Raw genomic sequence first — 17,233 nt, 5'->3', positions numbered from 1 at the left:
AGGAGAAACAGCCCAGGATATACTTACTACAGCAGCTCCTCTTTCTCTTTCAGTAACAAAGCAAAGTTCTAGCCCTCACACTTCCAGAGAAAAGCCTGAAAACGTGACCTAAGTGAACTCTACAGCCTCAAAGCCAAACAGAAGAGTATGTGTGAAAGAGAAATCCCATGACTCTTAAACCACGCAATTAGTGGGAGTCTGACTCATTACTTTTCTTATTCTTCCCCACCCTTTCTCGGCCGGCAATGGGGGGTGGGCGGGAATAGAACAGGCCAACCCCCCCACTCCCAAGCGGATGAGAAGCGGAAGCCAGACCCTCGTGGTTCAGGCAGCAGGGTCAGAGTCCCCTTCTAACAGGGTGGCGGCGAGGTTTCAAGACGGGCACTTTGAGGTGGGACAAGATTATCCTGGGTGGGTTCCATGAGACGATACCATTCCTCCCCCAGTGTGGTGTCCCCTTTCCAGGCGTAAAGATGGTATTGCCTCGCCTAACACCTCACTTCCGGAGAGCCATTTTGGATCTCGCTGGCTGGCTGGCTGCTCGGGCAAGGGGCGGGATCTAGGCCGGATCTGCTTGTGACATCGGTTTGGGGGTAGATTGTGGGGCGCTGGAGTGGAGCCGCCGCCGCCCGGTGATCACAGCGCCCGTCCGCCCCCGCCATGTCAGACTTCGACAGTAACCCCTTCGCGGACCCGGACCTCAACAACCCCTTCAAGGTGAGGGCGAGGCCGGCTCTCTGGGGCTTCGGGCGACTCCCGGGGCGGAACATTCCTTCCCCTTCTAGCTTGGGGCCGGTGCGTCTTCTATTCGCCGAGGGCGACCGCACCCCGCGGGGGGCTGCCTGCACGTCCGTCCTTTCCTTCCGCGGCAGGCCCCGGGAGTCTGCCTTTGTGCCCAGGAAAACAGGGCAGAGACGCCTTCAGGTCCGCACCTCCAGGCCTGCCCGACATCCCCGCGCTATGAGGCTCCCGCAGGCCCAGCCTCCCTTCCACTCCCCTTCTCCAGGCTGGGTAGGGGCCCGGACACCTGAGAGGGTGAGATCGCTGTAGTAACTCTGCAGGCTTGCCCCATAGGCACCAGGCAGTAGATGTTACGCAGCGGATCTGTGTGTACAAGTGATCGCACCCCTTCCAAGCAATGAGTGCTAGACGATCGGGCTGATGTGTAATAACAAAAAGGCAAAGGCAACATGACGATCTAAAACAAATCCTAGACCTGGTGTTAATCTTCTAAAAAAACACATTTCACAGTCACCACCCATAAAAACTTCCACATCAAAGGAAATACATTTTTTTTAACTTTTAAGGTTGGTTCTTTCATATTCAGTTGTCCCCCTTCTGTTAGCAAAGATTCCATTTTTCTGGTCTCAATTAGGTATTTTGTTATAATGCAAGGATTTCTAACTGGTGCAATAACTGTAGATCATGGTTATCTTGGACTGGAGTTAAAGTTCAAAAATTAAACAAGCCACTAGATCCTTCCTTTAGTTTTCCTACCTTCCCCAAACATTCAAGTCTTGTGTTATTTCTCCTCTTAAGTTTCGCTAACCTTGCTATTTCTAAAGCACATGTTGTTATGGTATTTGGGTAGCAATAGGAGGCAAACCTTTGCTCTCTTTTTATGAAATTAAGATACATAATGTAAGGGTCTTTGAAGTTTTTCACTTCTTGGGTTGCTGTTTGTAATATTCAGGGTTGAGAATTCATCCTTCACTATTAGTACAGCTTCAGCCCTCAAGACTTTGCTCAATCTCCTTTTGGTTACTCCTCCCTTTCCTCTTCATTAGCTGTTTTTATGGCTCAAGTATCAGAGGGGTAGCCGTGTTAGTCTGAATCTGTAAAAAGCAACAGAGGGTCTCAAAGGTGCCACAGGACCCTCTGTTGCTTTTTATGGCTCAAGTGTTCAATGTCACAATACAGGGTAACTGCACCTGTATTCCTCCTCTGGGCTAGCAAGAGCACCCATTCTAGCCTCCTGGCTGCAGACTGCACAGCTCCCTGCTTATACTATGAATTCTCCAGCAAAGTCAGCCTGCTTTGCTTTGCTTTTCTCCTCACAGATAGTAAACAATGTTATTGTCACAGTTAAGTTACCCTCAGCTCTTTTTAATCAAGTACAGTTATTCTTAAGGTACAGTAACTCCTCACTTAATGTTGTAGTTACGTTCCTGAAAAATGCAACTTTAAGTGAAACGATGTTAAACGAATCTAATTTTCCCATAAGATTCAATGTAAATGCGGGGGGTTAGGTTCCAAGGAAATTTTTTGGGGGCAGACAAAAGGCATTATATACTGTACAGTACTGTACTGTGCTGTGGTAAGGGGGTGCCCCTGGCTTACCCCACACAGGCACAGCCCGCTGCAAACAATGAGGCAGGCAGGGACGCTAAGAAGCACCTTGCGCAGCAGCAGCTTCTTCCTCAGAAAAACAGGTGCTGACTTTGTCGGGGGATGCTCCAGGCCTGCCTCTTCCCACCCCTATTCCACCTCCTCCCTGGAGCACACTGTGTCCCCGCTCCTCCCCCTTCCTCCCAGTGCTTCCCTGCTGCCAAACAGCTGCTTAGCAGTGCTTAGGGCTTTCTGCAAGGGAGGGGGAGGAGTGGAGACGCGACGCTCCTCCCCCTCCCACCAGTGGTGGATTTAGAGTTAGTGGGGCCCTGTGCTCAGCTTCATTTTTGGGGCCCCCTGTGGGGGGAGCATTCTCTCTCATCTTCCCCCTCTCCCTGTTTTTCATTCTCCTCCTGGGGCTCAGGGCTAGGGGTGCAGGGTCTGGGAGGGTGTTAGGGTGTGGGAGGGTGCTCCGGGGGAGGGGGTGCAGGTCTGGGAGGGAGTTAGGGTGCGGGAGGGCGCTCAGGGCTGGGGCAGCTCCTGTTTGGTGCAGGGGGTGTGCAGGTGGCTCTGTGCAGCGCGGCATCACCCCCATGGCCGTGATTTTGGGAGCCGCAATTCTGGGTGCTACCCCCCCCCCCAAGCAGGCCGGGCCACCCGGTATGCAGGGGCTTTAGGGGTTGCAGGGCCCTAGGCTAAGGGGGGCCAGGGCTCTGGCCTGCAGCTCTAAAGCCCCTTTCGTAATGCGGCCCTGCAAGCACGGGCCAGAGGACTCAGGAGGAGCAGGGGCAGCCGCGCAGCCAGCGGCCGGAGAGAAGCAGCGCTTTACCCTTCAAAGCCAGCCGGAGAGAAGCAGCACTTTGAAGGGGAAAGCGCTGCTTCTCTCCGGCCGCTGGCTGCGCGGCTGCCCCTGCTCCTGAGTCCTCTGGCCCATGCTCGCAGGGCCGCATTCAAAAGGGGCTTTAGAGCTGCAGGCCAGGGCCCTGCAGCCCCTAAAGCCTTTCGGTTCCGGGTGGCCTTACCTGCCGGGGAGGGAGCAGCTTCCCCGCTCGTTCACTCCCTCCCTCCCAGAAAGTCCTAAGCTCCGCCAAATAGCTGTTTGACGGTGGGTGAAGCGCTGGGAGGGAGGAGGTGGAGAAGAGGAACTTGGGCAATGCTCCCTTGTAAAGTCAGCCAGACGTGTTATAAGGGAGAATTGCACAACTTTAAACGAGCATGTTCCCTAATGGAGCAGCAACGTAACTTCGAAACAACGTTAAGCGGGAGGATGTTAAGTGAGGAGTTACCGTATAAGCATTACAAGAAAAAGATATTAAAAATAATAAAAGAGCCTACCCTTATGCTAGTAAGCTTACCAGAGATCACTCCCTCACTCCAGCAAGGGCTCTGGTTGATGATTAGTCCTTTGAACCCCACAGAAGAATTTTCCCTGTGGTCACAAGTTCATCACAGCTTCAGCTCAGAACAAGCACATAAAGTCATGAATAGGTGAGTCCCTCCTTTATCCAGTTTTGCTCTTTGAAGAGACTGTGAATAGGTAATGCATTTCCTTCTCAGAGTGAAGCTTCAAAAGGCTAAGTTCCTGCATACCCCAAGTAGGTGCATTTGCATATCCTGTAAAAAGTTACATACAATCCCACAACACTGACAGCTTAAATCACAATTTTCGTGTTCTGAACACAATTTTATCTACTATTTTACCTGCTATTGGTAAAGTGCTTTGAGATCTATGGATGAAAAATAAGAGCTAGTTGTTGGTAGTAATGCTGAAGGTTATAGATTAAAGTGATGATGATGATGATTTCCCCCCCCTCAGTTTTATTGTGTACATTTTATAACTTTATATACAATATATTTAACAATGTAGCCTTTTCCACCTGTTTTGTATGTCTCTTTCACATCTAGGTGGTGGTGGTGGGTTTTAAGTGTAACCACAAACTAATGAGGGGAGACTGCTTGGTCAGGTGTGTCTTGTGGCAGAGTTTCTACTGAGCAGGTGGATAAAGATTGTTGATTATTTATTTAAGATAAAAAACCCTCAATTTTTAATCAGATTTTATTTAAATTAAATACATTTTTCTTTTTTGACAATAAACATGAGAATTTAATTTGAAATTTACAACCAATGTTATGGCCTACAGTTATAATCTATTAAAATTTAAATTACATACAAAAAAATTAAGCAATACCTGTTGGTTTCCAGTTTTTCAAAAAAGTCAAACCACTGAACTGCACATTCTGAGAGTGCTTTGAACATGGCTGAACTGCGCCATGTTCAAACCAATGTCAGACTGCATGGAGGAGGAATGCTTGCGATCTCTCAGTCCTCATAGTGATGAATGTAAACAGCACATCTATATTCATGCTGTGATTTCAAAACCAGGGCACTAAGGCCACCTGCAAAAAGGGAGTTTGAAATTAAGCAGAGACTTCCCCTACATTTTTTCATGGAACCCTGCTTTTGGGCTCTGCTAACTAGTGCTGACTGGTGGAATAAAATAGTGTTATTAACCTGGGATGATGAGCAGTGGCTGCAGAACTTGAGGATGTGAAAATCCACTTTCCTAGAAATCTGTGCAGAACTCAGACTGGTTCAGTGGAACACCTACCTGAAAGCTGCCCTCAGTATTGAGAAGCATGTGGCCATAGCTATGTGAGAGCTCGCCCTCCTCACTCCACCCCACCCATTGCTACTGGTCATTAGCTAACCCATCAGAGATGGTAGTTCAACAATTAGGACTGTCATGAAGGTGTGCGCTGCTGTCTAGAGCCAGAGGTTCTCAAACTGTGGTCCATGGACACAGCTCCATTCATGTGATCCGTGGATAGTTCCCTCTAAGGTGCGCGCCTGAGCGGCCGCGCATGAGAGAATGAAGGGCTGCCCACCTAATTAGAGGAGCTGTGCAGGTGTGGCTCCACTAATTAGGTGCCTGGATCCTGGAGAAGAGGCACATGTAAGGTGAGTTGGTGGCCTTGGAGGGAATAGGGGGTAAGGAGCAGTGGGGAGAGGTGGGGGAGATAGGAGGTAGGTGGTGGGGGCAGTGGGGTGAGAAGAGGAGGTGGGAGGAATTTTTGGGACCTGCAGGGCTGTGGTGGCCAGAGAAAGAGGCAACTTTCCCCAGCTCCAGGGCTGCAGCTGCCGGGGAAGAGACCCCCCCCCCCCCCCCCCTCTTCCCAGCTCCAACTCTGGGGCTGACAGAGAGGGAGAGAGACCCCCTCCCCTTTCCCAGCCCCAGCTCGGTAGCTGCTGCTGAGGAGAGGACAAGACTGCTCTCCCAAAACTACAGTAACTCCTTGCTTAACATTGTAGTTATGTTCCCGAAAAATGCAACTTTAAGCGAAACAATGTTAAGTGAATCCAATTTCCCCATAAGAATTAATGTAAATGGGAGGGTTAGGTTCCAGGGAAATTTTTTTCACCAGACAAAAAACTATATATTATATAGACCCACATACACAGTATACGTTTTAAACAAACAGTTTAATACAGTTCACAGCTATGATAATTGTGAAGCTTGGTTGAGGTGGTGAAGTTAGAGGGTGGAAGAGGGAGGGATATTTCCCAGGGAATGCCTTACTGCTAAATGAGGAACTCAGCTGAGCCCTCAAGGGTTAACACATTGTTGTTAATGTAGCCTCTCACACAAGGCAGCAGGAACAGGAGGGAGGGGAGACAGCATAGCAGACAGAGACAGACACCTTGTGTGTGGGAGAGAGAGATGCACACTGCCTCTTAAGTGCATTGTCTTTTTAAGTGGATCAAGAATTTGAGACAGCAGCTGCTGCCCCAAGTTCTCTGTCTCTCTCCATCAGTGTCCCCTCCCTGCTCTATATGGAGAAGGGGTAAGCGGGGTGCAGGAGTGGGGGTAAGAGGACACCCTGACATTAACCACCTCCTTCCCCCACTGCACAGCAAGCAGGAGTCTCTGGGAGCAGCTCCAAGGCAGAGGGCAGGAGCAGCACATGGCAGTGGGGGTTGTGGGGGGGAACGATGACCGCTGAACTGCCTTGATATCTTGCGGTGCAGCTGCAGCACAGGGAACTTAGGGGAGGGGGAGCTAATCGGGGGCTGCCGGTCCACCCTGGTTACAAGCCCCTACCAGCTAGCTGGCCCGGCTTCTCTTCCTGCAAGCAGTGGACAAAGCAGGTGGCTGCCAAACGACATTAGAAGGGAGCATTGCACAACTTTAAATGTGCATGTTCCCTAATTGATCAGCAACTAAACAACTTAACTGGGAGGACTTTAAGTGAGGAGTTACTGTACTGTTAAAACTTAATGGAAATCACTTGTCCAGACAAGTGATTTCCATTACGTTTGGGGAGAGGCATAGAAACCATTAAGGCCAGTTCTTTATCTGTTATAGTTCTGGCTCTTCAGAGTACTCCCGTTGACTCTTAAGTAGCAAGCAGCACTGGGTTTGGTGTGGGTGCTGCTAGGTGTTTTGTAGGATAAAGACCTTATTTGCAAGCTCTTTGAAGCAGGGATCTGTCTACAAACTCCAAGCCATGTGTTAATGTGCTCCAAGGCTTATAAAAACTCAGTGAGTCCACTGTGAGTTTTTGAGTTGGTGACCCACACAATGTGAAACCAGGAGAACTTTGCCTCTTTCTGCCGGGCTCTGTTGCATTTGCACAGCCTGGATCCTAAACACTAATTTAAAATACCCATAACCAACCACTTGATGTTTTACTTCCCTTTGTATTTTCAGTGTTGTCGTTTGTTTGTGGTTTTGTGGTTTTATTACTTATTTTTACTGTTGTGTGTGAAATATTAATCAAATTTAGAGTGGACATCTCAGTGAAGTTGCATAAGCCTGAGTGAATGCTTTTTACTCTCCTTTCCAATATCAGAAAATATTGTATTAATATTGCAATGAGAGCATGACTATTTCTAGTTGACTCAGAGATTTGTATAATATCTTAAAGCTGAGCTATGTGTGCAGATAATATGCATGCAAGACGGATAGTTTTGTGAACTGCAAAAGTCTGTAGCATCTTAGTATTTTGGCAGATGTTTCATTTTTTGAGAGCAGCTTTCCCTGAAGATTTAGTGGTCTATGGTAAGAGTAGGTTATTTAATTGGGCCTTTGGTGTTTTATTTTTATTCACATTTAATCCAGAAGTGAAACATGTTTCTTTAAATTGGTACCCTACTACACTACATGCATAGTTTTGGTCACCTTTTTCAGATGTGTATGCGTGGTTTTCATTGGATGCAATTCAGCTAACCTACCAATAGTGTATTTATTGGTCATCATTGTCCCGTGGAAAGATATACTGACTGTACCAGACCCTAGTGCTTTTTCAAAAAATGTAACAGTTGTCAGCCCAGTAAGTAGGATAGTAGTCAACCCCCAGAAATGGATTTGTGGTTGAAAACGGGTTATTTTCAAAAGAAAACAACAAATAATCAAACCAGTGATGGTGAGATCAGTGAAAAGTTCAAAATCGTACATGAGAGTACAGCAAGTGAACATACATCTGCAAAGGAAATTTTGAGTGCAGACCCGGGTTTACCAGGAACCAGTATGAGTACCAATAATGAAAATACACTGAAACACCAATAAACGGTAAGACAATACCACTCAAGCTATATTAATTTAGACTTTATAGGGACCGGTGAACAAGATGAACCAAGGCCACAATGTGTGTTATGCTACGGAGCGCTGGTTAATGAAAGCCTGTAGCCTGCAGACCTCCTGCGCTATTTGACTACAAATCATGCTTTCAAAGATGAATTTTTTCAGCGCTAACTGAATGAGTTGAAACAAGGGAAAGTAACAATGTTTGCTCACGCAACAGTAAATGTAAAGGCTCTGGAAGTTTCATATCGTGCAAGCCTTCGAATCCCCAAAGAGTGGAAGCCTCACACTATTGGGGAAGAACTTATTCTGCCCGCAGCTAAAGAACTTGCTGTGTGGAGAGAAGACGGCAAAGCAGTTAGATTGTGTGCCTCTTTCAAATGACACTGTGTCACGCAGAATTCAAGATCATAGCATCACAGAATATCAGGGTTGGATGGGACCGAAGGAGGTCATCTAGTCCAAACCCCTGCTCAAAGCAGGACCAATCCCCAGACAGATTTTTACCCCAGTTCCCTAAATGGCCCCCTCAAGAATTGAACTTACATCCCTGGATTTAGCAAGCCAATGCTCAAACCACTGATGTTAAAGACATTCTTGTGAAACGCGTGAACAACAGTAGGTATTTTGCATTGCAATTGGATGAGACGACTGATATCACTGACATTGCAAATCTTGCATACATCAGGTATTAGTGGGAATGGAAAGTACTGGAAGATGTTTTGTTTTGTCATTCAATACCAAGAACAACCACCGCCGAACAACTTTTCCAGTTACTAGATGAGTTTGTGAAGGAACGCAGTATTGATTGGAAACGTTGGGTTGGAGTATGTACTGACAGTGCACGAGCAATGACGGGAAGACACAGTGGGATAATGGTTCATATCTGCGAAGTGGCACCTAATGCCGCATGGGTACACTATAGCATTCATTGAGAGGCACTAGTTGCCAAGAAAATGCCAGGGGAAATGAAGGGTGTTTTGGAAACTGTTTAATTTAATAAAAGCTAGATCTATAAATTTCAAATTTTTAGTGTACTGTGCAATGAAATGGGTAGTGCTTATGTACAACTTCTTCATACAGAAGAACGGTGGTTGTCAAGAGGCAAAGTACTTGTTTGTTTGAGCTACATTCAGAAGTACAGCTATTTCTATCAGATCGTCCATTTCAATTCACAGATTGTTTTGAAGATTCATCCTGGCTCTCGTGATTGGCTTACCTCTCCGATGTATTTACATGCCTAAATGAGTTGAACGCTGGGTTGCAGGGAGTTTCAGTGATTATATTGGATGTGCGAGACTAAATCAATGCAGTGATCAAGATACTTGACTTATTTGCTAGTCACGTAAAAAAGGATGATTTCAACGCATTTCTAACATTGGAAGGTTTTCTGTCTGAAAATGAACTGGTGCTTGACCAAAAAAAAAAAAAAATGAAATTGAAGAACAACTTGTTGCCTTGAAGCAACAGTTTGAAGATTATTTTTCAGTAGAAGCTGAACCAAAGAACTGGATATGTAATCCTTTTTTGGAATTGAAATCAGTGAGCTGCCTTCTGGTTTGTCCGAAAAGGCACAAGAGTGCTTGTTGGAGCTTTCTTGCAATGAAACATTACAGTCAGAATTTAAGACATTCCGTAATTAAGTTCAGTTCTTTGAATCCAAAAGACTACCCAGAACTTGCAGACAAAGCAGTGCGTTTTCTGATGCCATTTGCTACTACGTACCTGTGTGAGACAGGATTTTCATCACTTACTTCCCTCCAGTCCAAATACAGAAGCAGGAGAAATGCTGAACCTGACCTAAGGCTAAAGCTGACAAACATTACACCCGACTTCCCTGAACTTTGCTCACAAAACCAGACACATCCATCTCATTAGAAAGGAAAGACTACTGATATTAAAATGAGTTGTGTGCTTTTATTTGTAGAACAAAAAAAGTTTTGTTAAGGGTTTTCTTTATATATAGCTTTTTAATCCAGAGCTCTTTACAATAGTTAGCTAATGGTACAAACAACATTTGGAAAGATCGTTAAGTGGTCCGCCGAGACCTTCGGCAATTTTCAAATGGTCTGTGGAAAAAAAAAAGGGTTTGAGAACCACTGGAGAGACTTCTGTCCCCCTGGGTCAAAAGATTGGGAAATGTGCAGGAAATTTTCACAGTTGGATTTCCCAACTTGTATTAGGGTCAGTGATGGGACCCATGTTATTCTTTGCCTCCTGCACCTGGCCTTGAAGTTCATAAATGGAAAAGGGTACTTCCCCATGGTAGTGCAAGGCCTGGCTGATAACCACGGAAAGTTCCACAGTATATGTGTGGGGTATTCAGGAAGGGCCATGCCACCAGAAAGTCTGGACTTTCTGCAGTGACGAGTGGAACTTTTGTATCAATGGTTCTGTCATTCCATCACTCATTCTGGATGACGCCTTTTACTGAACACTTTGCTAGAAGAAAGGAACTATGTATTTATACACTGAATCGTTGCAAAAATGACTGTAGAATGCTCATTTGGAAGATGGAAAATAGATGGAAGATCCTGAGGCTGATGAGAAACATCTTTCTGTTATGATAGCTGTTTGCTGTGTTTTGCACAACTTTTGTGAGAAGGGAGAGAGCTTTGCAAATGGATGGGAGCAAGTGCTGGGCACACTGGGTGAAGATTTTGAAAAGCCAAATGGAGACATTTACCAAATGATGCATCTACTCAGGGGCACTGAGGAAGGGGTGCATGGAGCTCATACTTTGAGTCCAGGTGCCATTGTAAAGTGTGTATGTGGTTTTTGTGTAAGCCATTTATTAGCATGTTTTTTCTTCCGTGGGTGTCTTGATACAAGAATTTAATCATAGTTAAGTGTATTGTTTTTAAGGCACTCAGTGTGAATATAGTGTTTATATTATGCCTGTGTCACTGTTGTGACACTATGCTGCACACTTAAGTTAATGGTGCAGGACTCAGAACTGTGACTGTAAACACTTCTAGTACTTCAGTACCAATGAATACCAGTTTGAATGTTGTGAACAGTAAAAATTCATTTCAGAATTCATAAAGCTGTGCAAAGATAGAAAGTTTCAAGGTCCATATGATCCAAGAGGATTGTTTGACTCTCCATCCCTAGCTGTTTTCTGTGATGGGCTAGTCATTTCTCTCGCCCTTTTTCTCTCCTTTTCTTGATGGTGGTGCTATAGGGAAAAAGTGTGTATGTGGGTTGGGGAACCCAAGCTGTTGAAATTGTAGCCTGTATGCTAACACTGATGTTGCTTTTCCCTCCTCACTTTGAGATTTTCTTTTCCATAGGCTCTTCCCAGTCTTGGGTGAGACTGGAGATAAGATGTTTATACAATCTTTTTCCTCTGTGTAGGAGCCCCCACGTCTGAGAGGTGGGTGGCAGGAGAAGGGGGGATTTTCTGCCAGTGTGAGATAGGGGAACTAAATTTCAGATGGGTTGTGAGTGATAGGGTGCAAGTTAAAGAGGCTGCATCAGTGAGACCTAGTAAATGCATGTGTAGTTCTGCAGACTGTCCTTATGTTGGAGGATGTTATCCTGTGTTGTGTCCCCAAAAGACAGAATCCTCCTGTCCAGAAAGGCATGGCTGCCCCAGATCTGGTGCAGGAGTGAAAGGGAACCGCAAGCAATACGGGCAGTGCCAAGAGAGCTGCATTGCCATTCAATCTTTGTGCCAATTAGAACACTATCTGTGCTTTTAAGTTTTCATATCGAACACCCGCAGATCAGCATAAGGTGTACTTCGGAATTAATAAAATTCTGTAGTACATCAAAGGGCATGTGTGTGAATGGTTAAGCGTCTTAAAATCTTTCTTTTTGGAAATGTCTAGCATAATTTTGGCAATTTGATTAACTCATGTTAGTGCAAATCTTTGATCATTAATGAAACCCTGAGTTAGAAACATGATTTTTTTTGTGTGTGCGCATTTTCTTTTCTGTATTTGCTGCTAAAATAAACTGTTGGGAGGGATGGAAATAACTTATTCTCACGGTTTCTTCCTTTGAATATTTACTGTTGTGCATGTACTACATGTAAATACAAACCACTCTTCTAAAATGAGCTTGAACAGCCTTAATTTTTTTCTACTTTTCACAAATCTATTTGAGCTGAGTGGCTATCTCCATAGCCTGTCATTGCTTCATTTATTCAGACAGGATTGCTAGATTGGGATGTATTATGCTCATTGCACTTGCCATCCTTGAACTGTGGGAACCAGACTGAGTTCATCTTTGTAATAGTGCATTGATCATTTGGAAAAAGCCAAGATTAATATGTGCTCTTCAAGCAAATAAGTTACTGACTTAGGATAATTGTGAACTTACTATCCCGATATAGTTATTAATTTTTTTGTCACGGTCCAAATTTCTTGGTCAAGGTATAGTCGAAGTCCGGACTCCGGAGTAGATGATGATTAAAAAAACTCCCAATAATGATGATCATAAGTTAAAGATTTGGGGTCCATTCAAAAGCATTTGGCCTGTGATCCACCTATTGACTATCTCTGAACTATATGCTTCAGTAGGTGGCTGACTACTAAGTCATCCACTGGACTTATCTAGCATTCTACATCTCTACAAACTGTAAAATGACCACTGTCTCTTTCTGTTACACCATACATTAATCATTTATTACAGTATAGACATGGATAAGAGTAGGAAGTCAGACATGTCATTTTATAATGGCAGTGAAACAATTGTTACTTCCTTGAGATAATTACATGTCTGCAGTGATTGAAGATACCTGGCTTTTATTCTTGTCTCTCACAGTACACCAGAAAGCATGTAATTCTTCCCAGAAATGGATTCACTAAATGTAAGTGTTGTTCACAACTCTGTCTGAGGTCCAACACACAGGCTCTGTCTTGCCCCGGGGGTGCTGAACCCTTGCTTTGCCCTGACCCCACCCCTTCCCCCAAACCTCCACCTCGCCTCTTCCCACCTCTAATCTGCCCCACCCCGCCTATTCCACACCTCTTTCCCACCCAGTTCCACCCCCTCCCCAAGCATGCCCTGTGCCCTCTCCTCCTCCTCCCAGCACCTCCTGCATGCCACAGAATAGCTGATCTGTGGTGGGAGGGAGGCACTGGGAGGAAGGGGGAGAGTTGATTGGGGGAGGGGCTGCTGGCGGACAGGAGGTGCTGGGAGGGAGGGAAGCTTGGTTGCTCGTGGGTGTGATGCACCCCCTAATTTTTTCCTGTGGGTCCTCGAGCCCTGGAGCACCCACGGAGTTGGTGCCTATGGTCCAACACATCAAAATCTTTAGTATAGAACTATAACATCAGGGAAGAAAATAGTACACTCCAATATCTTAATCTTCCTGCTTGGAAGACTTTTTGGTCATGTCTACACTAAAGAACTCAATTGTTTGTGCTTCAAATAGTGCAAAACCGTTGACTGAAATACAAACAATGGAATGCATCCACAGCTGGCTAACCTCAGTCAGTGTAAGGCTTGATCTTCGCTTAAAAGTTATACCTGTATATCTACATCCATCAAGGATGGGCAAAAAACCACATCCTTGACAGACCTAGCTATGTTGCCAAAACCCTGACTATAGATGCTGAGTGCATCTTTCGATGTAGCTAATGTTCAGGGAAGTGGTGTTCCTCCACCAGTAGAAAAACTCCTTCTTCTGTTGGTGTTGGCAGCGTCTACACTAGAGGGCGATGCCAGCATAGGTTCCACAGTGTAGAGAGAGCCACAGGCTTGCCCTTGTGCCCACACTAGTGCTTTCTTACACCTATTTAGGCAGGGTGATTCTTGTTTGACAGCTCCCTCAGCTGGTGAACATGATAGTTCACTAGTTGGAAGTTCCCTTTTTGCCATACCTTCTATTGTTTTTTTCCCCGCCCCGTGGCTCTACAGGCTGTCAGAAATCCCACTGTGGATAATACAGTGAAAATTACACTCTCGCCGTCTGTCTACTGTATTTAAAAGTTTCCTTTATTCCCGCTTTCCCCTCACGTAACTCCAGTAATTCCTCCAGCTCTTTGGCTGGCAAACTATTATTGGAAATTTTGCTCTTCACTACATCAGCTGGCAAGACGCAGAAAGCTCTCTGAGCCTGTAGCAGGAGATGAATAGCTTAGTAACTTAACTCCGAATAGCCCTTCAGGTCTCGGCTGCCTCCTGCTTTCTCTAGGCCCTATTAGATTGGGAGAGACCAGGGAAGGGGAGAAGTTGGTAGCTAAGGGACTGAGTGCTTACTGTCAGTTCTGTTCCTTCTGCTTGCAGCCCCGGCTGATGGTGATGTTACTCTGGCAAACTACTCGCAGTTGTTGAAACATGAGTGGTTTGCAGATTGAGAAGTTGCAGAACCAGTGATCAGAAAATTACTAGAGTGTGTGTGAATACTGTTGGACAGAGCGGGTATGTGACGGAGGACATTTTTTAGCTGGTGATCCAAAATTGGGTCACTGGATGAGGACTGCCCAAGTAGGCGGGATTCAGGAATAATGTAGGTTGTGCATGCATGGCCTATGTATATGTGTGAGAAAATGTAGCTGTGGACATCTGGGGGATGGATAATAGGGTGCATGAGGAGGGTACAGCGGGAACTTTTAGTGACCTAAAATGGACACTGCACATAAATTGACACTTACACCAGCACATAATTGAGATTTGGGGCTTACTCCTAAAACAGGGGTTCTCAAACGGGGTTGGGACTTCTGAGGGGGTCACGAGGTTATTACATGGGGGCTCGCGAGCTGTCAGCCTCCACCCCAAACCCCGCTTTGCCTCCAGCATTTATAATAGTGTTAAATATATAAAAAAGTGTTGTTAATTTATAAGGGGAGGGGGGATCGTACTCAGAGGCTTGCTATGTGAAAGGGGTCACCAGTACAAAAGTTTGAGAACCACTGCCCTGAAACTTCAGGGATCAATTGTATCAGTTGTTTCTCTTCCTACTCTTCCCAGCAATCTGTACATGCACCTATGTATTGCAAGTTTCTTTTAATTGATTGGTGTACATTTCTCCATTTTAGATAAGGTTCTATTACACAACCATTTTCCCAATCTGAAAGGCTTCTAAGAAATATTCAATATTTTGTAATGCTGTTGAATTATAAAAGTTTCATATGTTGTTAAAAATTATTTTGTATCCTCTTTTCAAAGTCTAGTGCATAAATCAATATTTACTTCATTTACTGCATTTTTAATTCCTCATTGTGGTGTTTCTCTGCATTCAGAGAGCTAGCATGAAGCCTGTTTTTGTATGATCTCCAGTTGAAATTTGAGAAATGTAACTTTTTTTCCTGCTGTTGTGCTAAAGCACAATGTTTTAACTTGAGCAGCAATCACTGCAATCCTGAGAAGTGGAGAGACTGTAAGAGGTTACTCTAGCCATTTATTTAGGGACTGGTGAAGTTTCACTTGGAACACTACATTCAAGTCTGGTTCCATAATTAAAATATATTATGGCGATAACATGGTAGAGGTTCCTCTTTACAGGACCCTCTTCACAGAGAGATTAAAAAAACTAGATTCTTGTAAAAACTAGATTTTTTCTCTTTTGTTTAAAAAAAAAAAACAAAAACAAAACAAAACTGCATTTGAGAAAGAGGCGATCTCAGGTGGAATATAAGCAATTTTTCATCATGCTGCGGTCCACAGATCCATTACAAGGGTTACTTCAGCCTGCTTGCAGCTTGGGGGCAGAACTGAACCTGTTGGTCACTGACAGCAGGGGAATGCCCTGCCCCTGAAGCAGCCTCCACAGCCAGTGGTGGAACCAGACCTTCCTGCTGCAGAGCTTTGCTGAGGAAAACTTCAACCTTTTTATTTCAAATTTCTGATGGGTAGTTAGGCTGAGAATTTATCCATGTAAGTCCCAGCCATGTCCTAGGACCGCATTTGCCTTTTGGGGAAAAGGTCTCCTTCTCTCTGCTTCCTTTCTTAGCAGGCTTCAGGGAGAAAGCTAGGCTGAGAAAAGCCTAGAGGCAAAATGAAAGGTCTCTTCTCCTTCCTCCCCCATCTGACCTCCTTTTGAATGTCTTGTTGAGGAGTTCAGATGGCTCTGTGGATAGGATGCAGTTTTCCCTCTCACCACAGGTTTTCGACAGCTTTTCCTCTAAAGGGCTTTCCTATTATAAATCAGCTACCTGATAGAGCAGCTTTTAGCTCACGTCAATCGAGTGTTATAAGAAGATCAGGATGGAATGATGTGGTTTAGATGTAGGAATAGCAGATATATTTAGGGATTTTCTTGGTTTTTACAAAAATGAAAACCAGCTTTACTGTGGAACTATCAGAGACTATATTTTTGCAAAGGAAGCTTCAGGTACTTTCTGTGCACTAGTGATCATTGTCCTGTCCTGAGTCTTTTTTTAGAGACATTGACTTAAATCATATCAGTAAAGAATTTTTTTACCTGTTACTAATACATGAACATGTTAGAAATACAAATTCACTTTTCATGTTTACTTTATTCATTTCTCTCAGATTGAGCAATGAACTAAAAAAAGTGTAGAAACACCTCTGTTAGTTAAAATTTATAAAGTATATAGTTTCAAAATTGTAAATTTCAGGCTAAATTTACACTGTGTGTGTCCATTCCGTTAGCCCTTACATAATGCACCAATGCTGTTGTCTTATCCTGGATATGGTATGTGTAGGTTTTATTACCTATATACAAATGGATATTTATCTAGAGAAGAAATACATCAGTATCTTTTTGTGGTATTCTGTAAGTCTAATTAACTTTCTACTGAAATGAATGGAACACTTGGACTGTAAGATATATGTTGGGGAAAGATCCTAAGTAAAACTGGACTCACAATCAGGCTCTCCTTATCTTTTTTTCCTAAGTAATTTCTTTAATATTGTCAGCTCATGAAATGTATAACAGAGCAGTTTATATGAAAGCTGATGTGAGAGCATGGTTGTGGCTCAAAATGTATATGATTGGGAAAGCAGTTGTATACCGCTAACAAAATTTAACATGATGAATGTCTCGACTCTTTGTATAGGCATTGTCACTAGTTTTAGTATGTATGCACACCTTTTACATAACTTTTCTTTTCTAGGATCCTTCGGTTACACAAGTGACAAGAAATGTTCCACCGGGATTAGATGAGTACAATCCTTTCTCAGATTCCAGAACAGTAAGTACATTAGTTTATTTCTTTAATATGCTCTTATTATTTTTTTGAGCGTTCTTTGGAAAACTATTTTACAGAAAGTTTGGAAGTTGCACTCTTAGGAATGTGAAGGACTAATGAGGGAAAACAGAAGATATATAAATAAAGTAGGCCCTTAATAACATGTGGTGGATTTGTCAGGTGGGTGGACTTCAGTGGGACTTAAGCACGTGAGTTGTT

At 44.3% G+C, this 17,233-nt stretch overlaps 1 protein-coding gene across 1 annotated transcript in view; it reads left to right on the top strand.

Moving 5' to 3' along the window:
* The first annotated feature begins 537 nt into the window (after nucleotides 1–537).
* Nucleotides 538–17,233, top strand: part of SCAMP1 (secretory carrier membrane protein 1) — an 81,567-nt gene continuing 64,871 nt past the window's right edge. The window contains exons 1-2 of the mRNA XM_034773627.1: nucleotides 538–717; nucleotides 16,940–17,017. Of these exons, the coding sequence (XP_034629518.1) occupies nucleotides 661–717; nucleotides 16,940–17,017 (135 nt within the window). The 5' untranslated portion in view covers nucleotides 538–660. The remainder of the gene's footprint in view (nucleotides 718–16,939; nucleotides 17,018–17,233) is intronic.

This window comes from Trachemys scripta, chromosome 6, assembly GCF_013100865.1.
Source record: "Trachemys scripta elegans isolate TJP31775 chromosome 6, CAS_Tse_1.0, whole genome shotgun sequence".
In the NCBI taxonomy this organism is placed as follows: Eukaryota; Metazoa; Chordata; order Testudines; family Emydidae; genus Trachemys; species Trachemys scripta.
This window is presented reverse-complemented; position numbering and strand designations above follow the sequence as displayed.